Source organism: Dasypus novemcinctus, chromosome 6 (genome assembly GCF_030445035.2).
Source record: "Dasypus novemcinctus isolate mDasNov1 chromosome 6, mDasNov1.1.hap2, whole genome shotgun sequence".
NCBI lineage: Eukaryota > Metazoa > Chordata > Mammalia > Cingulata > Dasypodidae > Dasypus > Dasypus novemcinctus.
The window spans coordinates 14,754,682-14,776,272 of NC_080678.1; the positions used below are offsets into that span (position 1 = coordinate 14,754,682).

Below are 21,591 nucleotides of genomic sequence, written 5' to 3' on the forward strand. Positions count from 1 at the left end.
TCTGGAGCTGCTGTTCTTAACCATCATTCTTACCTTTGGTTGCAGAATAAAAATAGGCGATGAAGTTTTTTCCTATGTTGTTGAAGCTTCGGAAGTACACGAGGGTCATTGAGCTGGAGGAGGAGGTGTAGGTGAGGTAGGAGCCCGAGCAGGTCTTCCCCAGGGACGTGGACGAGGATGGAGGACCGTCCAGGACTTCAAAATACTCATTGGTGCAGTCGAGGCTGTGGAAGCAAATGCCCGTAGATGCCCTCAGTTCCCACATTAGACCTCAGAGTCGGCTGTGAGATCGGCATTGGGGAAAAGAGGGTGGTAAGGGGGCATTTTCAGGACTTGAAGTTGTCCTGAATGATACTGTATGGACAGATGCAGGGCCTCATATATCTTGCCATAACCCATTGAATGGACTGGGGGAGAGTGTAAACTACAGTATAAACTATAATCCATGCGGTGTAGCAGTGCTCCAAAGTGTATTCATCAACTGCAATGAGTCTCCACACTAATGAAAGAAGTTGTTGATGTGGGAAAAGTGGGGGGGGTGGGGAGTGGGGCATATGGGGACCTCCTATATTTTTAATGCAACATTTTATGTGATCTATGTATCTTTTAAAAATAAATAAAAATTACATTAAAAAATAAAAGAGGCTGGGGCAGCTTGAAAGTCTGTCAGTCCTTCAAACATTGGTATTGGTTTCAGTCATCCTACTCTGAGAGCCATCGCCTTGAGGGAATGGGATTTTAACTGGAAGAGAAGAGAGGAGGCTGACGTGCTAGGTGGATGCCGCTGAAGCCCTCGGAGCAGCTGACGTCTCAGGGCACCTCACAGCCTGGGGCCAAGGTGAGGAACCAGGCAGACCAAGCCAATTTTCTGTGGAAGGAGACTGCCAGGGGCCTGCAGGTAGGACATGGCTCCAGTTGCAAGAAACCCATTTACAAGGTTTTAGCACCCAACATGCCAAGTGGGAAGTGGCTGCCAAATCTTCCCTGCTTGCTTTGTGGAAGTAATCTGCTTTTGTTGGGGGTTCTTCTTCATTAGGAAGTTTATCCGAAACCACTGGTGCTAGAATCAGGAAATCATTCCTCAGCCCAAGGAGCTGTCCATTCCAAGCCATGTTTTGACTAACCAAAATTCAGGAGTAATAAGGAACTTAAATGACACCTGGTGGTTAAGTTCTATGGGGGGAGGAGTGGGGTGAGGGGGGTAGGAGGTATATGGGGACCTCATATTTTTTGAATATAACATTAAAAAATAAAGACAAAAACATCTTAAAAAAATGGGCATGAAGAATTCAAGGGTTGTGGGGTGAGCTGGCTATTTCTGACTGTGATGGGGAGGTTAGAACAGGGGCTCTTAACCAGGGATCCATGAGCTTGAACAGAAATGGAAGAAACATTATTCTTGTGGGGACATGTTGGTGCAGGTGTGATATATTTGTTAAAGAGTGGACTTAGTAAGGGGTCTGGTTTTTACCTGACTGGCAAAGGGGTCCATGGAACAAAAAAGGTTAAGAACCCCTGGGTTAGAGGAAGAAAACTATTTACTCAAGGTTTTAACTTATTTTATAAAATAAAAAAAAATTCTGTTAAAAAAATATTCATTGGTGAATGACATCAAACCTTGAACATTTACAGCATCAGAACCTAAAATTTTCTGATTCATTATGTCTGGGGGCAGCCTTGGAATTTCCATTTTTAACCGTCAAGTCAGGACTCTCTCACAGATGTGTGCACACACACATGCACACACGTGCACATAGCTATCCAAAGCATATAAGGTAAATTTTACTTTAATTAAAAATGCATGCAGACACATGAAAATCAGTCATTTTTAATATACTAGGAATATACATGGGAACCAAAATTTTAAATATGGTATCACTGACAATCACTCCCCTAGTAAAAAAAAAGAATGTCTAAATATAAATTGAACAAAATGTGGAGGATTTGTATGCCGAAAATCACAAAGAGTTTACGTAAAAAAATAATGCCCAGTGGTACCTAGGATGTATAGAAGCTAGATCTCTCAGCCATTGCTGACAATGTGTAATGGTCCAGCCACTCTGGAGAATAGCCTGGCAGTTTCTTAAAAAATTAAACATGAATTTACCATACAACCCAGCAATTGAACTCTTGGGCATTTCTCCCAGAGAAATGTACCTGGATATTCACAGCAGCTTTATTTCTAATAGCAAGAGGCTGCAAACAACCCAGATGTCCTCCCACTGGAATGATAACTGTTGCATCCGTGTAATGTAATAGTCTCAGCAATAAAAAAAGGAATGAACTACTGACACGTGCAACAACTGGATGGTCTCAGGGCACCCTGCTGAGTAGAAAAAGTCAATCTTTAAAGATTACAGAGTGTTTGATTCTATACATACTGGAGTCTAACATTCTCAAAATGACAAAGCTAAGGCGATGAACACATCAGTGGTTGCTTGGGGCAGGGATGGGTGTTGCAAATATAAAAGATAAATGGTAAGTTCCTTCGTGGTAATGGAACAGTTCTAAATCTTGATTGTGGTAGTGGTTACACAAAAATTTATACATGGGATAAAATTGCACAGAACCATACACACACATGTGCATGTAAAAAAGTGAAAACCGAGTAAGATCTGTAATCTCACTAACAGCATTCTACCAATATCTGTTTCCTGGCTTTGATATTGTACTACAGTTCATTAAGAGGTCACCATTTGAGGAAGCTGGGTGAAGGGGAAATGGGACTCTGTATGAGTTTATAGTTACTTTATAATAAGAAGTTTAAAAATGCATAATGGACTCTTTTGCTTAAGAGAACCAGCCACGGGAATAAATGATTGGAATGTTAAACTATACAATGTACATAAGTAACATATTTAAAACTTACTTAAGATATGGGAAGGCCAACAGTATATGGTCAGATGCATTTGCCTTGATTTCCCAGACACAGGTTATGTTATCATGCATTTCATTCTGTGGGGGATTCCTTATGGCTCCAGATGAATTAGTAATAATGCCACCACACTGAGATTTTTCTAAATGCAGAGAGAAGATATTTTAGAATTTCAGTTTGCTTAATTGTTTCTGTTTACTATGTTTTTATAATTCACACTGGTTTTCTTTTCACAATTTACCCCAAAAGGTTTTCATTGGTCATTATTCCATAAGTGTCTGTTAAGAAATATTACATATGTAAACTAGTCTAATAAATCTTACGTATTCATATCAGCATCATTCCCAATTGCCAAAAGTGGAAGCAGTTCACATGTCTACCAGAAGATGAATGGACAAACAAAATGTGCTATGTACTCACAATGGAATGTTACTCAGCCTTAAAGAAAGGAATGAAATTCTGATAATTGCACAAGCCACAATATGGATGAAACTTGAAGACATCATATTGCATGAAATGAGACAAAAAAGGGACAGAGATTTTTTATTCCATTATATGAAAGAGCTAGAATATGCACACTCATAGAAAGTAGAGTACAGTTTACCAGGAGCAGGGAGGGAGGGAGAATGGGGAGTTAAAGCATAATGGGTATAGACTTCCCATTGGGGTAATGTGAAAGTTCTGGTAATGGATAATGGTGAGGATAGCAGAACATGGTGAATGTGATTAATCTCACTGAATGGTATACTTGGAAAGGTTGAGATGGGAACATTTATGTTGTATACGTTTATACAATTAAGATAAAGAGCAAGTGGAGAGCACGTGTAGCTCAGTGGTTGAGTTCCTGCTTCATATGAACAAGGTTCCAGGTTCAATTCCCAGAACCTCCTAGAAAAAAAAAAGAGCAACTAAAGAGACAACGACAATTAAATGGAACACATAATCCTGAACTGGATCTAAAAACAGAGGAGAAAAGGCACAAAAGGACATAATTGGAACATATGAAAGAGTTGGATTATAGATGGAAAGCTTTATGTCCATGTTAAAGTTCTTGGATTTGATAATTGTACTTAGGGTGGTTACATTTGTGAACAAAGGTTCTTAGGAAATGCACATGACAGTTTACATGTTCAAGGAATACGACTTTTAGAAGATTGATAGATAAATAGACAGACAGATAGATGGATGGATAGATAGAATGATAGAGCAAACGTGGCCAAATTAAAAAACTGGTGGATCTGGGTATCTTGAGGGAATATATTGGAGTACTCTGGGTTTTGTATTATTTTTGCAACTCTTATGTAAGTTTTAAATTATTTCAAAATAAAAACTTTAAGAAAAAATTCTTGCAAACTCAGAAAATCAGGGCATGAATGTGTACATTTTGAAACACATCTCTTACCTCTTTTGAGAATTTTACCACTGACATAAGCTTGCTGGAAAGAACTGTTATCTATTATCAACCAGAAACTTGCCCTCCACTTACTCCCTTGTAGTGGGTCTGTAACCTTGAATTTTGTCGGTCGCCAGTTGTAATGAGTCAAGATCTGCTTCAGGTTCAGTTTCCCCAGTGAAGGCCAAGTCTATGTGGAGGCTCCCCTCCATGTATATGAAGATGGCAGTGTCACCTCCAACGTGAGTTGTAATTTTAATGGTGAAAAGAAGTAGCTCTGAGTTAACCACATACCCCACAAATACTATAACTATTCTGCATCCACCTGTCCATTCACCTGCCTGTTCATTTGTTACTCTACCTGCTCGTCTTTCTATCTACCTGTCCAACATTCAGTCCCAAATTAAAGGTGCTGCCAGTGGCAATAGAAACAGATGGCTTTTCTCCATCAAATCACCTGGCTGTGGAAGAACTGGATCACACACTCATTTTGGTGGTCTTTTTGGCTTGGGTCACATAGCTGTGGCCCTTCTCTAAAAGGTCCAGCCAGACTCTCCAGGCATCAATATTGTTTTAGTCCTTTATCTTCAAGTAGTGCTAAGGAGAGCTCTGGGGAAGTTCTTGAGGCCCAAGGTATGGGCAATAGAGGAGAAAAAAGGCAGATGGAAAAGAAAGGGTGGAGTAGACAGGAAGACAGAGAAGGAGGAAGGGCAGAGAAGAAAGAAGTGCCCATCAAGCAACAAGCCCTCTAAAATGGTGATCTTGGATGCTGCCCTGAAAAACTGCTGCACTCATGGCCCCACACCAGCCCTTCATTCATGGTGTCCATGCTGGGAGACCAAGGGGGCCAGTATTGCTTGATTAGTTGGACTTACCTCTTTGACTAAAGAGAAATGGAATTGAAACCATACATTTATTGGCCTTCATTTATTGGGTCCTTCACTCAAAACACAGTTTCAAAGGAGTAATACAGACAGGACAGTAGTATTTTGCTCAATTTTCTTAAAGAACACTTGAGGGCTAGAGTTAGAGAATGAACACCAGAACAACCAAGGGCTGTCTCACCTGCAGCCATTTGTCCTTCCAAGACCACTGGTAGGAGATCTGTCAAAAACACAAAGGACAGTGTCAGTTGTCTCTGAGATGCACGTTCCAGTCTGTGCATGATATCACCAAGGAGCTTCGAACAAAAACACTGTCTGGGCCCTTTTCAGAACTGCTGAAATCATCTCTGGGAGTGAGGCCTGAGCTTGGAGGTGATTTAATGTGCAGGTGGGAAGAAGCACTCCTCTAGATCCTTTCCAGATTTTATGCATTTTTCTTTTGTAATAAATGAAATGGGATGCTTTTTAATGGGAGGGGGGTGTGGTTCAAGAAACTAAAGACCTGAAATTCTCTCAGCTTCTTCCAGAGTCGCAAGAGTGGGAAGTTGTGAGGCTGAGATGCAAGAATAGGAGAAGGTGCCAACTCACAATCCATTGATTCTTTCATCTGGAGTAGAAGGTGCTGCTCAGATTTGAGTCAGGACTTAAAGATGCTGTGAACCACCCCACCCCTCTCTCTCCACCCCCAACATCCATCCTTCTCACCAGGAACTTTCAGCTCAGCCCCTTGCACTGGAGATTCTTTCCCTGGACCAAACCATTGCCACTTGTTAGGGTTGGCAACCAGGAGAGGGAATGTGGATTAAGCTTTGTCAGACCTTGTCAATTCAGCTTTATTCATGGGTCATTCACTGACTGAAAGCTGGCTGAAAGCAGGGCATCCAAGGACTTGGGTCTTTGATGAAGGGAGAGAAGGTACTGAGATGGAGAACTCTCGGTGTCAGGTTGGGAGTGTGTGGGAAAGCCACCAGCAAGAGAAGCTCTGCAGACCCAGGGCTCCACCAGGAGCAAAGCAGACGCAAGCAGGGAGTGGGAAAATAATTGGCTTACTTTGATATTGCCCAGGTCTGGCCTCCAGCTATTTACCCTTGGACAGCTTCTTTGTCTTGAGTTTCTTGACAAGCTGCCTTTAACCCACCTCTCTACCCAGATCTCATTGTCCTCCCCTGTGAAGCTCTCAGAACTGAAAAACTGGAATGCTGTACAGAAACCTGAGAACCCTAGGATCTGTTTCCTGCATGTAAAATGCATGGTGTGGAAGGAGTAGAGAGAACAAGTGAGCCTGTATGATATTTCTAAGGCACTATCAAGCTCTCCCTCTGGACAATCAGTTAATTCCAAATCTTCTGGCACTCCACAGGCTTAGAAAATAAGAGAACAGATTCCTCCAGAACTCTTTCCCCAAAGTTTTGCTAAATGGCACATCCAAGCAGAGCTGCCCTACCTGGTGGTGGAACAGTCGTGTGTCCAGAACCTGCAGGTGAGAAGAAAACACCTATCGTGAGAGAGTAATGTACAGGCTCATGTCTAATAGTTATTTTTTAAATACCTATTTAAAAGACTCTAAAAAATAGCCAAAGCCAGGCTGTGCCCAAGAAAGGAGCAGTAGTTTACCTGAACAGATCACACTGGCATCTTCATTGTGATCACAGTTGTGGGAAAACCAGCCGACATGGGAGCATTCTTCCAGGTGCTGTTCATCTCCCCTGCAGTGCACGTTGTCAAGGAGGATTTTCCCAGAACCTTCCCCAAAGTGAGCCTCACCCAAAGCTGAGATGGCCCAGCCACACCCCAGCTGCTTGCAGACGATGTTTGCTTGTGGCAGGTCCCAGAGGTCATCACACACAGTCCCCCAGATGTCCTGGTAGAAAAGTTCCACACGGCCTGCACAGCGCTCATGGCCTCCTACCAGCCGCACGGGCGCCCAGCCTCCTGAGGAAGAATTGGATGCTGAGTGATGATTTCTGCTCCCACCCGCCAGTGACCCAGGTTGCCTTCTGGCATTGACCAGACTACTGTTCACCCAGCATAGTTTTCCATCCTCCTTTTATGACTTTTTACACCCTTGATCTGTCCATGGTGAATCCCATTCCACTCTCCAGATGTGTCTGCTCCAATAAACCTATAACATCTACCGATCCACACCCTATTTTAAGACAATTTCTGGGAAGCGGATGTGGCTCAACTGATGAGTGTCTGCCTACCATATGGAAGGTCCAGGGTTTGATACCCAGGGCCCCCTGGCCCATGAAGTGAGCTAGCCCACATGCAGCGCTGCCATGCACAAGGAGTGCTGTGCCATGCAGGGGTGCCCCCTGCGTAAGGGTGCCCCATGCACAAGGAGTGCGCTCCACAAGGAGAGCCACCCCTCATAAAAAAAAGCACAGCCCACCCAGGAGTGGCATTGCACACACGGAGAGCTGATGCTGCAAGATGACACAGTAAAAAGAGACATAGATTCCCGGTGCTGCCTGACAAGAAGGCAAACAGGCACAGAAGAACACGCAATGAAACACAGAAAGCAGACAATGGGGGAAGGGAGAGAGGAAGGGAGAGAAATAAATAAAATAAATCTTAAAAAAAAAAAACTTCCAGTGGTGGATTGTTTATAGTTATTCATTTCCTTATAGCTTCACCCTTTACAATGTGACATTGCAGCTTGTCCCTCAAGAGATGGAATCTATTTTCCCATTTCTTATCCTGAGCTGTGGCCCTGCCAATAGAATGTGGAAGAAGTTATGGTGCACTGCACAGAGCCAAGGCCTCAAGAGGGCTTACAGGTTTCTGCTCATTCCCTGAGGACTCTGAGACCATCATGTGAAGAAGCTTGAGCTAGCCTGTTGGGTGACAAAAGACCCATAGCCTCATCACCTCTGATGCCTCAGAGGACAGAATTGTGAGGGAGGTCATCCTAGGCCAGCCAGTCTTCATCTGACTTGCCAGCTAACTAGAGATGCCTGAGCAAGCCCAGCAAGATTAGCTGGGCCATGACAGGTCAGCAGAAGTGCCCAGCTAACCCTCCGCTCCACCAGCAATTATAAATGATTATTGTCTTAAGCCACTACATTTTGCAGTGTTTTTTCATGGCAATTGATAACTGATATAGTTCTTCTTTATCTATGACCCTTTTTAGATAAACATAGGGGCCAGTTCCAGGTCCCCTGTGATTGAATCTGTCTGGCCAAGTTGACTAAATAGGAGTGTAAATCAATCTAGATTCTGGGTTGGACCAAATTCTTCCCCTTTAATATTTGGAATTGGGACTCAGAGACTAAGTGTGATAATTGGGAGAGCTGGAAGTGTGCTGAGAGAATTCGAGCCTGCCACTTGGGGCAACTATGAGGAACCATGTGCAAAGGAATAAGTGAATAGAGATGCTGCTCAGAATAATGATGAATGAGAGGAGAAAAGAAGGAAAAAGAGCCAGAAAGCATGAGAAAGGCCCTATAGCAACTCAAATCCTTTCTTCTTTGTATTTTCCCCATGGGTTTCTCTAAGATGCCTTCACATCTGGACCATAGACTCCCTTCAATTAATCTCGCTTGAGTGGGTTTTGTTCCTTGAAACCAATGCTCATCCATTAATAAAGTCCTCACATTTCCCCTCCTTTGTTCATACCATTTACTTGTTTTACAGTACACCACATCCTACCAATCCTCCCGTCCTTCAAATTCTAGTACACATGCCCCTCTTCCTTGGCTAGGACTGATATTTTCCTTTGTGAACCCTTTGCTGTGGTTCTCCTGGGACTGGCCATGTGGCCACATTCATATATCATCTCCCCAGAAGATGGTAAGTGCAAGAGGCAGTGAGATGGAGTGGAAAGGGCAATGGTTGTGGGGTCAGAGAGACTGATCATGAAGTCCAGTACTGCCAACCAGCTCTGTGGCTTTGAGTATGACAATAATTATATCACAAGCTAGGGGGAGGCCAAAAATGTGAGTCCACCCAGAAGCATCCAGCAGAGGTTCATCAGGGCCTTATTATTAGTAGGTGGGTTGGGATACAGCAATGGGTCAGGATGTCACCATCTGGGGATGGGGGAGATGGGTGTGTAAGAGAGCACTGTGGTAGGGTGTAGCCATGCTGCTGCTAAGTTGTGTGCAGGCAGTATGCACTGGGTGCATGGAATAGCAAGGTTTGCTCTGCAGGGAGAAGGGAGAACACGGCAGGGCCTCTCTTGGAAGGCACAGACCACTTTCTCCTTTCACTGTAGTTTCTGTGGACAGGCCTTGTCATTAACTAAACTGCAAACTCCCTGAGAACTGGGACTGTGTCCAGGTCATCTATGAATGCACAATAGGAACTGGTTCCATGCTCATCTCATACCTGGCATGCATGCTAAAAAGATATTATGTAAATGAAGAAAAGAAAGGTATAGAGTGTGAATTTAGGCAATTGAAACTCAGAAAACCAACGATGGCTCCTTTGTGACTTGCCATGCCCCCAAGACCATGATCGGTAGCCAGCAAATCCAGCAGCTGGCAGCATCACTTCACCAGGGGTGCTCTCAGTCCCTGGAGCAGGGACAGCAGCTCCTCTCAGTTCTCCCTGAACTCCTTTGCTGATGATCTAGAGTGAGAGAGTCAGCAGGTCCAGTGGTTTGCTCTGGACTTATTTGGCCTCAAACAGAAACTAATTCATGAAAACCTGAGTCTCAAGGATGTCTCGAGGATGAATATCTTGAAATACTACTCATCTCTGATAATAGGGAAAAAACCATCCTAGTGGGCCTCATCCTTCACTAACTCTGTATGGTTGTTGGTCAGCTGTGCTCTAATTTGGAGAGCACGTGAGTGTCTCCTGCTCTACAGTCCATAGGGAGTCTAATTACCTGCTTTGTCCTCTGCCTGGCATGATCCCTCAGCCCCTCATCCTTCAGGTCATGGCTTAGACATTATTTCTTCCTGGTCTGGGGGGAGCCTCTCTTCTAGTCATCCCTGGCACCTGTTCTCTCTTATCTCAGCATTGGCCATACTGTGCTGCAACTTCCCCAGACTCAGCCTCCAGCATCTGTTTGTTCACTGTTATCTTTATCTCCAGTAATGCAAATTCCTTCCTCCCTCCCTCCCTCCTTCCTTCCCTCTCTCCCCCCTCCCTCCCTCCTTCCTTCCTTCCTTCCCGCCTTCCTTCACCATTGAATGGATGAAGTTGTTCAGAAAATAAAACAAAAAGGTTATAAAGTCATGTAAACACACAGCTCTACCTGGAGGAGCAGAAGAAGGTGGGTGTTCAGATACTGACATCACTGAGGATGTGGGAAGTAGGTTCTCATGAGCTACTGAGAATGCAAAGGAAGGATTGTTATCAGAAAATAGCAGAACATTTGGAGGAGATACACAGTTTCTTCAAGGAAGCTCCTACTCCCTCCCAGGATTCAGCAGGAATAATGATGAAACTGCATCTCAGACCCCCAAGATCTCCAGTTAGGACAGAATACAGTATTGCTTCTTGTTGACAAACCAGCATGCATCAGGTGGTTGCAAACCAAAACTCATGGGCAATCGTCATGACTCTGGGTGACACTAGTAGTTAATTGGTGACAGAGGTGAGAAACATCCTGCAATGAACTAAACAGTCCGCACCATGAAGAAATGCCTGCGCCACAAAGAAAGGATCATCAGGCGACACTAGGAAATAAAAGCTAGTCATCCAGTGGTCCAAGCAAAGGTTTGACTGAACTGGGGGTGCGTGTGATGGGGAAGCCACACCAGGCTTTGGGGGTGGGGTTAGGATGGTTCACCAGTGCCCATTGGTTGGGAAGAGCCTCATGCTGGGGCCAGCAGCACCTGTTATGCTATCTTACCTGAGGATGGTCATGAATACAGGACAAAGGTGTCTGAAAGGGAACAAAGGTGGGACATCTGGGGAGCAAGCAGCCCCTCACCTGAGTTTTTTCTGCTGGTAGAGCAGACAATCAGTCGGCTTCACCAGGGTGACAATGGAGGAAGACTATGATTTGGGACTGCAGCTGATACTGTGTCTTAGGAAATGGAAAGGACAGGTTTTGCCAATTGTGAAAAATATAAATGCAGAAGTTTTGCGATTAGGAATTTTGTATGTTCCAGGCATCACCGTGGGACAGGAAGTGCTAGTACCTGAGGACTTCCCCTTGGTTAGTACACTTTAGCTCTTTGGGTGCCCATAAAATGAACTGTGCATTTTCTCTTCTTTTAGTAAAAATTCAGGCATGTTTGACTCTGGTGATGTGGCAGTCAGTTTAAAGCCTGAACTTTTTCGTTTCCTCCTAGATATTTGATAGAATTATCTGGGCTCTAAGTAGCCTTAAGTCATGTGATGTTTCAATAGAGCATTAAGGCATATTATGAACTCATAAATTAACAATCATGTATTATATTGTTTCCTTATAAAAGGGATCTCAAAATATTAGGATTTGATGAAAGTCAGCAGTAGGTACCCAGGTATTCATTATACTCTTCTTGATATTCGTCAGTGAGTTTGATACTTGTAATAATAAAATATACTTTTCTTTTTATATGTGTCTAAATCAAAACAATTGAACAGGCATGTATTTTTGTGATCAGTTTAAAAGCTTTGTGATTAAAAAGAATAAATAGAGAAAAAAATGTGTTTAGACTGTCCAGAAGTGATTACACCATCAAACTAGTTCCTTAAAGTGTGTTGGATTAGAAAAAGTATCACCTAACTGATTTTTTAAAATTGACCAAACAGTACAATTTTAACATCTGAAAAGTACAAAAACGTTTTTTTTTGATGGTGAAGCAACTTTGCGTTAAGTGCCAATCAAGGTGAAGTTCTGATACAACTCTCATTGGAGACTGCTAAGCATTCCTCCTGTGTAGCCTTTTTATAGCTGACTTCAGAAATTGGTTGAGTCTAGGTAATGGAATGAGAAATGTGGATCCCCTGGATCCCCTCTGCTCCAGGCCTCTCTGTAGGAGCTCATGATGGGGAACGGCTGTTAACTCTTCTTTCCTTGGCGTGACTCTGCTATGCAGGGCCAATGAGCTGCACAAATCCAGGACAACCATTCACATGTCACAGGATGCACCAGCCAGATGAAGACACAAATTGCATTGAGAATGGTGCCCCTAAAGTTGTGCAACACAGAGGCTCTGCTACCTTGGTTTAGAAAGGGATTTTCTTGGCAAGAAACACTACAGCGCAAATGATCCAAGCATAGATTGGCCCACCTGACAGTGTGGATGATGCTGTTGTCACTGCAGGCTCTGAGGTTGGAGAGGGGCCTAATGGTCAAAAGAAATCAACAAGTTACGGTCTAATATTTCCAATACAATACTCAATGATCCAGAACGTGAGTTTCAGGTTTCTGAAAAGACACAAAGGAATGATATCCAGCAGAAATGACAGCCCTGTACTAGTGCAGATAACACAAACTAAGTCTCGTGAATTAGTTGGAGCTCGTGAAGTATTTGGTATTGGTATCTTCTAGCAACAACTCTTGGCCCAAAAACCACAAAAAAACAAAGAAAGGATTAAGAATTTTTAACGGAATCCATCTGATGCCGCAAATATTCATTTCTTAAACCTCTCCATCTGTTTATGCTTATCCGCAGACCTGTCACGGACATGCCCTTTTGACTGTGGTGTGGAATAGTTGTTCTAGCCCTGGAGGAGCTCTACCGTAGCTTGACAAAATGCCTTTAGAAGGGAAACTTTCCCCAATGCAAACTAAGCAAACAAAGATTGTTCCCACCTGGGAGTACGTCCAACGGCGACGCAGCTTCTGGCTCTGTGGTTGGAATGGGGCCTGGAGAATCTTCAGCACCTGGTGGTTGAAAGAGATAAAAACACCCAGGCCTACGAGGTTAGTTCTCAAGTGTTACTCAATGGCTTCTGTTAGTGTCAGCCAAATGTGATAGTGGGGAAGTCCTGGGATGTCAATGGCCCCTCACCTGTGCAGACGACGCCAGCGTCCTCCAGGTGCCCGCAGTTGGGCCCGTCCCGGGCCCCGTGCTTGCACTGCCCCAGGTGGCTCTCGCTGCCTGTGCACTGCACATCGTCCAGCAGAATCTTCTCGGAGCCAGCCCCAAAGTGGGCCCCTCCGGGGGCTGCCACGGCCCGGCCACACCGTAGCTGGCGGCACACGACGGCAGCCTCGGCCAGGTCCCAGAGGTCGTCACACACGGTCCCCCACGTGCCCTCCACGAGGACCTCCACGCGGCCAGAGCACCTCCCTGTGCCATTCAGCAGCCTCACGGCCACCCAGGCCCCTGCGGAGGAACAGACAGCAGAGAGACTGGGGTCAGGCCTTGTGGTGCCAGGGAACTGCCTGGGTCCTATTATTTTGGGCTTGTATACTGTGGTCCCATTGTATGCATATCTTCCTAATGATAGGACTGTTTCATAGTAATGATAATTGAAGTAATAATAATCATAATCATATAGGGCTAGTACTACCATTTTGTGAGAGAGGACTACTCCCAGGAGCCATTCTAAGTCCTTTGCAAGCTGGATCTTATTTGATCCTCACAACAGCTCTATGAGATTGCTTATACTGTTGTCTCTAGTTTGCAGATAAGAAGACTCAGAGAGGCCAAGTTGACTTCCTCAGGCTCAGGTAGGCAGCTGAGACTTGAACCCAGGTGGTCTGGCTTGCTATTAAAAAGTGCCTTCTAAGGCCAAGGAACTCGGTCACCCTTTTCTCTTGAAGTCATATTTCATCCCTCTCGTGCTCTGGTTGCCTCTGTGCCTCTGTCTTAGGGAAGTTAGAAGCAGAGTAGAGAGCTGCTATAGCCTAGAGAATGAAAGACTGAGACAAATGAAGATATTAGGGCTGGAGGAGACAAGTGCTTACTCTAAACTCATGTAAGAAAAAGGACATTTCCTCTGGGATGGGCAGATAGAAAAGATCTGTGGCTCTTGGAACCCCAGGGCTGGAATTCCCACTCTCTGGAAGTGCTGGAGCAGCAGGCTGGAAACCCCTTAGCTAGGGGTTGCCTCAAATTCCTGGAAGTCCTGGGTCCTCACCATTCCATGTCCCTTCATGCCAGCAGAGGCCCTTTGGCCTGAAGGCCTTGTGGACAGGACAGCAAACCCCACAGTCATGCCCCAGTGGCCTGCTGACCACAGGCTTCTGTGAACCTCTGAGACCCAGAAGTCATCTGGTTGTTGGAGGAAGCTTGCAAAGTGCCCTTTCTGCCACTGATGTCATTTGTTCTTTGCTGCCAGCACAGGGAAACTTTTACCCAGGAATATTTACTCAATGCTTCTGGCGTGTAAGGCTCTCTAAGGCAGAGTCTAGGCCTCAGGGAACCATAATCAGTGATTGGATGGGAAAATCGTACATGCTTATACAGTCAGAGGAAACTAGGTGGAGGCAGATGAGCTCACAAAGGGCTTGATGCGCAAGAAGTTTCCTAAGCCTGGCCATGAGAGTAGGCAGAGGGAAGGGGAGGGCAAGTTCACAGAAGAGAAAAAAGGTTAGAACTTCAAATGAAATGTGAGTTGGTTACATCCATTTTTTCCCTCTCCTTCCCAAAATGACCGCTTTAATCCACAAGAACCAAGAGAATGTGAGGGGCAACAAGAACAAATGGAAAACTTCAGCACATTCTTTTAAGAAGTCAGAGGGCAGACAGAGGTGCAGTAATGATGCTAGTGGAGCACTGAACAGTCTGAAGGTGGAAGCAGGTGGGGATGGATCCTGACAAGAGGTGAGTGACTGCTGCAGAGGAGCCTCCAGAGGGACATGTTTAGAGGATCAGGACACTAAGATTGTGGGAGTGAGGTGATGAGCAAAAAGGGGACCAGGGCAGATTGTATTTTCTAAAGATATCTACAAAATCAACACAAAATCCACAAGCTCTTCTAGAACCTTGCCAACCCCATGTCAGAAGGTATAGTCCCTGTCCCCTCTCTTTGAACACAGGGTGACTTTGTGACTGTATCAAGACATGGTGTATGGCCCAGGTGTCCCTAAGGACTTCTGAGCCTAGGCCAGGAAATTGCCAGGTCCTTTTGCTTTGTTCCCTGGGGACGCTCATGCTCAGAAACCACGTCCATGCTGGTAGGAAGTCCAAGTCACGCAGAGACTCCAGGTCAGTTTTTCTCTTTCTGTAGCCCAAAACAATATTTCATGTTGATGATGATTAGAAAGCTGGCATTTATATAGCACTTACTATGTGCCATGTGGTAAATAATAGACACATTTTATCTCATTTTATAACTGCATTGAGTATATGTTATATATATAATAGCATATATCTGTTAGTAATAATTTATACAGTAATCCTATATATGTAATAACAGCTATATTAGTTAGTCAAAGATGTGCTGATGCGAAATACCAGAAATATGTTGGCTTTTATAAAGGGTATTTATTTGGAGTAGAAGCTTACAGTTACCAGGCCATAAAGGGTAAATTACTTCCTTCACCAAAATCTGTTGCTACCCATTGGAGCCAGATGGCTGCTGATTGTCTGCCAGGGTTCAGGCTTCCCAGGTTCCTCTCTTCCTGGGGCTTGTTTCTCATCGGGCTCAGCTGTTCTGCTTTCTCCACAAGTCCAGTTGTAAACTCTCAGGCAAATGGCTCAGCTTTCTTCCTGAGGCCTCTGCCTGTGTTTAATGGAGACTTCTTTCCTTCCTCACATATCTGCTTCCCTGTGTATTTACTTCCTGGGCTACAGGATCAAAAGTCCAACCTCCCTTCTCTATGGTGGGGTGTGGTTTCTCTGTGAATTCCCACACACCAAGAAGGCAGGGACTTAACATCCTACTGTGGCCCAGTCAAAACCACAATCACTTTTTAATCAACTAAAAGTGAAACCTCTGAATCCAATATAATCTAATATGCCCAGAGGAACAAATCAGTTTACAAACACAATCCAAGATCTAATTTTTGGAATTCATAAACATTATCAAACTGCTACACACCACCCTCTGAATTCCAAAAAAACACTATAATATTAAAAAACACCTTAAATCAGTACAATGCTAAATACAGAATCATATCACCATCAGTTCATGAAAATACAGTTTGTCTTGGTCCAAAGTCCCCTCTGGTTCTAGACCTCTGAAAATAATTTATCTGCTTCCAATACACAAATGGACAGACAAAGGATAAACATTCCCATTATCATAAGGAGAAATTGGGAGGGAGACATGAGTCATGTGTCCTCTACAGTTCAGTAAACCTGCAGGGCATATTTCATGAGATGTCAAAGTCTGAGTGTCTTTCTTAGGATGATGGTTTATTCTTCCTGGGGCCTCATGAGGGCCCACCCTTTCCACAGGCTTGCCATTTTCTTGGTCACACCCTCATCAAGCATCTGGGTGGCAAGCAAGCTCCGGATCTCATACTCTAAGTGCATTGGGGTGATTGCCACACTTTATCCAATCTTTGGGTTAGAGTCTTAACCCCCCTAGTGCAGTGAAGTGAATATAACATCCTCCCTAACCTTTGGCATCAGGCTCAGACCTCTCAGAGCAACAAGTTGGCTCTCTGGCCTTCCCTAATCCATGGGGGACAGGTCCACCTCTCTCAGACCTATGGGGTGCTGACCTTAATTGCCCTAATCCTTGGGGAATATGCTCTACCCTCTCTGTACTGTGGGGTGAAAAAACTCTCCCTGAACATTGGGCGGGAACATCCACCCCTTCAACTGCTGGGGCAAACTCACCCTCTCTGCACACATGGGTGGGGTTCCTCTCTTGGCACAAGGTGATGTCTTAATTCCAGATTTCAGCTTCCATGATTTTCCTCTTGAAGTCATTTCCCCTTCTATCACTTCTTTTCATGTCCCTTTTATTCCAGGATGACAGTGATTTTGTTCATACAGCTCTCTCAGCAAGTTTGTTTGCTTAGCATGCAAGAAGCATGGTTCCAAGCCATCAGACAGTAAGACTTTCCACAAATCTTTTCTGCATAAATGCATTTTCAATCCTTATTTACAAGTTCCAAGTTTAGTTAAGTCCTCAAATAGTACACTATCATCTGGGGGCTTGATTTCCAGAGACTTGGAAGTTCTGGAATCAGTTTCTTATTTCTTTGTGCCCAATAGTTCAGTTTTCAGCTATCTCTTTTGTCTAGCATTTTGCTATAAGCTGCAAGGAGAAGCCAAGCCGCATTCCCTGAGCTTACTTCAGCTAAATGCCCAGGTTCACCGTTTTCAAATTCTGCCTTCCAGAAAACACTGAGAGTTAATTTTGCTAAGTTCTCTGCAACTTTAAAACACGGATCACCTTTCCTCCAGTTTCCAATAATAGTTTCATCATTTACTTACAAGGCACCATAAAAAGTCTCTTTGGCATCCATATTACTAACAACAGTCTCTTCAAAAAAAGGGGGGCCTTTTCCATCAAGCATTTCACAACTTCTCCAAAAAATATCCCTTACCCATTTATAAAATTGTTCTAGCATTTTGGTATTTGCAAAAGCATGACCCCACTCTCTGGTACCAAATTCTGTATTAGTCAGCCAAAGGGGTGCTGATGCAAAATACCAGAAACTGGTTCGTTTTTATAAAGGGTATTTATTTGGGGTAGAAGCTTACAGTTACCAGGCCAGAAAGCATAAGTTACTTCCTTCACCAAAGTCTATTTCTATGTGTTGGAGCAAGATGGCTGCTGGTGTCTGCCAGGGTTCAGGCTTCCTGGGTTCCTCTCTTTTTGGTGGTCATTTTTCTTTGGGCTCAGCTGCCTGCTTTTTCCACAAGTCTAGCTGTAGACTATCAGACAAATGGCTCATCTTTTTTCCTGAGGCCTCTTCCTGTGTTTAATGGAGCCTTTTCTCTTTCCTCATGTATGTACTTCTCTGTGTGTTTACTTTCCAGGCTCCAGGATCAATACTCCAACCTCCATTCTCTGCAGTGCAGTTTCTCTGTGAGTCCGCACACACCAACAGGGCAGGCACTCAACATTCTACTTACATGGCCCAATCAAAGCCACAATCATTACTTAATCAAGTAAAAGGGAAACCTCTGAATCCAATATAATCTAATATGCCCAGAGGACCAAATCAGTTTATAAACATAATCCAATATCTAATTTTTGAAATTCATAAAAAATATCAAACTGCGAGAGGAGAAAATTAAGGCACAGAGCAGTTAAGTAACATACCCAAGAGTATAGAGTTCTGGGAAACAGATATTTATATATTAAGACTCATTTAGGAGAAACCACATAAACCTAGAAGCAGCTCCAGGAAGGAACAGTTCAACCTTCTGGAGTTATAGAACGGATGCAGTGCATAGAGCTTGGGAAAAGAAATGCTGCATTACAATATAAGCTTTTGTGTACTACATACTTTTTAAAGTCTTTGTGTGTAATATTTTGATGAAAGGAAGGAAGGAGAAAGAGACAGAGGAAAGAAAGAAGAATGGAAGGAAGCAGGGAAGAAAGTGGGAAAAAAGGAAGGTAGGAAAAAAGAGGAAGGACAGAGTTATTTTACAACACAATAGTAACAATTGAGACCTTGGGGATACTTTTAAAGATAAGCCTCCCTTTCAATAGAAACAAGGATGGAAGGAAGCAGGGAAGTGAGTGGAAGGAGGGAGGACAGGAAAAAAAGAGGAAGGAAAGAGCATTTGGACACTGGAGTAGCATCACATAAAAACCTGGGCTATTTTTACAAATAACCCTCCATTTTAATGTCAGTAAGATAAAAATTTCACCTAAATTTATTTAGAATTATTCTTATTTGCACATGTAGGAATCTAGTAACATAGAATTCATCCTTCCCAACTGTGTATGGGGCTAAATACCAGTCTGAGGAGATGCTTCATGAAACTGTATTGTTCTAAAAAATGGGGTGACTGCTGGGCATCACTGCTGATGATCGGGTAGGACTGGTCTATGAGGCAGTGCAAAGGGGCAGATTGAGTTGGGGTGTTTGTATTTGGAACAGCACAGATGAGCAGGACGAACACAGCCATCAGGCTCAGCAGTCCCAGAGCGTGGCACGAGGTGACTTGGAGGGGTACAGAAAACGCTTTAATTTCCCTTACATTCAGAAGAAAATAAACAGCCATCCAACCTGAATTACACTCATCTTTACATCAATGCAGCCATAAAATATAAGTTTTAATATTTTTCATAGTAGAAAGGACCCCTGAAGGTCAAGTGCTTAGGGCCCCACAGAGTCAACAAGTTGCTCAAACCAAGAATGGAAAGAGATGAGGTGACATCAGACTGATACGCAGTGATCTTTAGGCGGTAGCAGAGTAGCTAAAGGCCAGTGTAGAGAAATGACCACAATAGTATTTATTTTAAAGCAGGCACTTGTATACACACATGCACACACAAATAGGCCTGGCTAGGTAGATTAAGTAACTAGAGTGGAATCAGCCTTAATGTAGCCAACAGGGCGAGTTTTTTCTCTTGGTAGAGCAGACATGCAGTCAGCTTCACCCAGGTGAAGAAAGAGGAAACTATGACCTGGGATTGCAGCTGATACAGTGCCTTAGGCAATGGAAAGGACAGGTTTGGCTTAATTCTTGTGAACAATATAAATACAGAAGTTTTGCTCTTAGGAATCTTACATTGAAACCTGTGAAGGAGGCCACAGCCCCCAGCTGACTCCACCATTCCTGGTTATGATTTTGGTATTTTTCAACCTTAATATAATTAGGATTATCATAATGTTCTCCCAATTTTGTAAGGTAGCTTTGATGGTGCTATCTGCCCACCCAAAAGGGAGCCAGCGAGCAAGAGCCAAACGGGATTGGGTTGGGGTCAGACCGACGTGTGCTCTAATCTTTGCTTCACCATTTTCTAGGTGGTGCTAGAGAAGAAAGAAACTTTCCCACATCTCATTTTATAAAACAAATGTCTGCATGCCTGTGAAGGGAGAAGAGGGGAAACACTTTACTTTTAGGCTTCCTGTGGGCACCAAATGAAGTTTCAGTTACTGAAAGGCTCTGATCTCTGCTTCTCATATTTGGTATTTCAAGAAATGTTATTCCTTCCCTATTTACCAAAGACTTACCTGTGGAGGGTGCAGGTGTGGATGGCTGGGACTCAGGCTCTGGTAGGTCTATGGCTATAGATAATCCATAATCTGTCGGCAGAGACAAACAGGCTTCCTTAGTAATTAGGACACCACAAAATCCAGTGTCAGAGGGGCAAACATTGGAAAACAAGCACAGCCTGGAAGTCATAGATAAATCTGCAGTGTCAAGTCCTGCCTCTGCCCTCTGGAGACAAGGATTTATCCCAGGAGTAACATCAGCACTATTGGGTGTCCAGGTCTGGGAAGACGCCGGTCTGTAGCCTGGCACACGGCTCCCACTCCCCACTTGGCCAGAAAGGGGCACCCACTGACATGCTGGTCGGGTGCTGGGGGAAGCACAGCCAACTCCGTGGTGGGCCCGGCTGCTGACAGTGCTTGGCCTGTGAGTGTGTCACTGCTGGGTACTCCTCCCCACACTCAGGACAGGGACACCTCTGACAATAAGCCCGAGGAGAAGGGCTGGGCTGACCTGCCTGTCAGGGTCTTGGTCGGCTCCTCCCACCTCCTCCCTGCCCTCCACCATCACTGTGGGAGGAAGTGCTAGTACCTGAGGCCTCCCCGAGGTTAGTACACTTTAGCTCTTTGGGTGCTCACACTACCAATTATGCATTTTTTCTTCATAAAAAATCAGGTGTGGTTGACCCTGGTGATGTGGTGGTCACTTTGAAGGTAGAACTTTTGTTTTTCCTGCTAGATATTTGAGAGAATTACCTGGGCTCTCTATATCCTTAAGTCATGTGATGTTTCAGTAGGGCATTAAGGCATATTATTGACTCATAAATTAACAATCAGGTATTGTATTGCTTCCTTTGAAAATTATCTCAAAATATGTAGATTTGATAAGTCAGCAGTGGGTACCCATGAGTTAGTTCATTATACTGTTCTTGGCATTGTGTTTGATACAGACAAAATAAAGTATATTTTACTTTTTTATATGTGTCTCGTTCAAATAATTGAATAGCTACTTCTTATTGTGATCAGTTAAAACTTTGTGATTAAAAGGTGTAAATAGAGAAAAAAATTGTGATTCGACAGTCCAGCAGTGATTAAACCATCAAATTTATTCATAAGATATACTAAAGAAGAAAAGAAACAAACCCTTAACTTTTTTTCACTTGGCTTAAAAATACTACATTAACATGTCTCAAATGTAACAAAACGTTTTTCTGAAAGTGAAGCCACTGGGCAGTCAGATGGAATCGGGATGAAGAAGGGAAACAACTCTCAATAGACAGGGCTAAGCATTCCTCCTTTTCTGACTTAAAGAGTTTTTTAAGTCTGGGGGATGGAATTGATGTGGGCTATGGGTGGCAGGCTCTTTGTCTCTTCGTCTCTTCAGAGATAATCTAAACTATCTGTGACTTGTGGGTGTGGGATGATGAAAGGCTGCAGTCCTGCCCTTGGTGAGCAGGAAACAGTTTAACAATGCAAGGTCTATAACCTTTAAGTATTCAGGGGAAATGCAAACCAAATGTGCTAAAGGCTT

The 21,591-nt window shown here is 43.8% G+C and overlaps 1 protein-coding gene across 1 annotated transcript in view; it reads right to left on the minus strand.

The window, feature by feature from the left end:
• Window positions 1–21,591, minus strand: part of LOC101423583 (scavenger receptor cysteine-rich domain-containing protein DMBT1-like) — a 225,240-nt gene that overhangs the window by 66,134 nt on the left and 137,515 nt on the right. Inside the window, exons 48-57 of the mRNA XM_058298189.2 lie at window positions 20,082–20,153; window positions 13,051–13,368; window positions 12,852–12,923; window positions 12,328–12,381; window positions 10,359–10,433; window positions 6,767–7,084; window positions 6,597–6,626; window positions 5,334–5,372; window positions 2,870–3,017; window positions 34–224 (exon numbers count right to left, since the gene is read on the minus strand). Coding sequence (XP_058154172.2) covers window positions 34–224; window positions 2,870–3,017; window positions 5,334–5,372; window positions 6,597–6,626; window positions 6,767–7,084; window positions 10,359–10,398 — 766 coding nt within the window. The 5' untranslated portion in view covers window positions 10,399–10,433; window positions 12,328–12,381; window positions 12,852–12,923; window positions 13,051–13,368; window positions 20,082–20,153. The remainder of the gene's footprint in view (window positions 1–33; window positions 225–2,869; window positions 3,018–5,333; window positions 5,373–6,596; window positions 6,627–6,766; window positions 7,085–10,358; window positions 10,434–12,327; window positions 12,382–12,851; window positions 12,924–13,050; window positions 13,369–20,081; window positions 20,154–21,591) is intronic.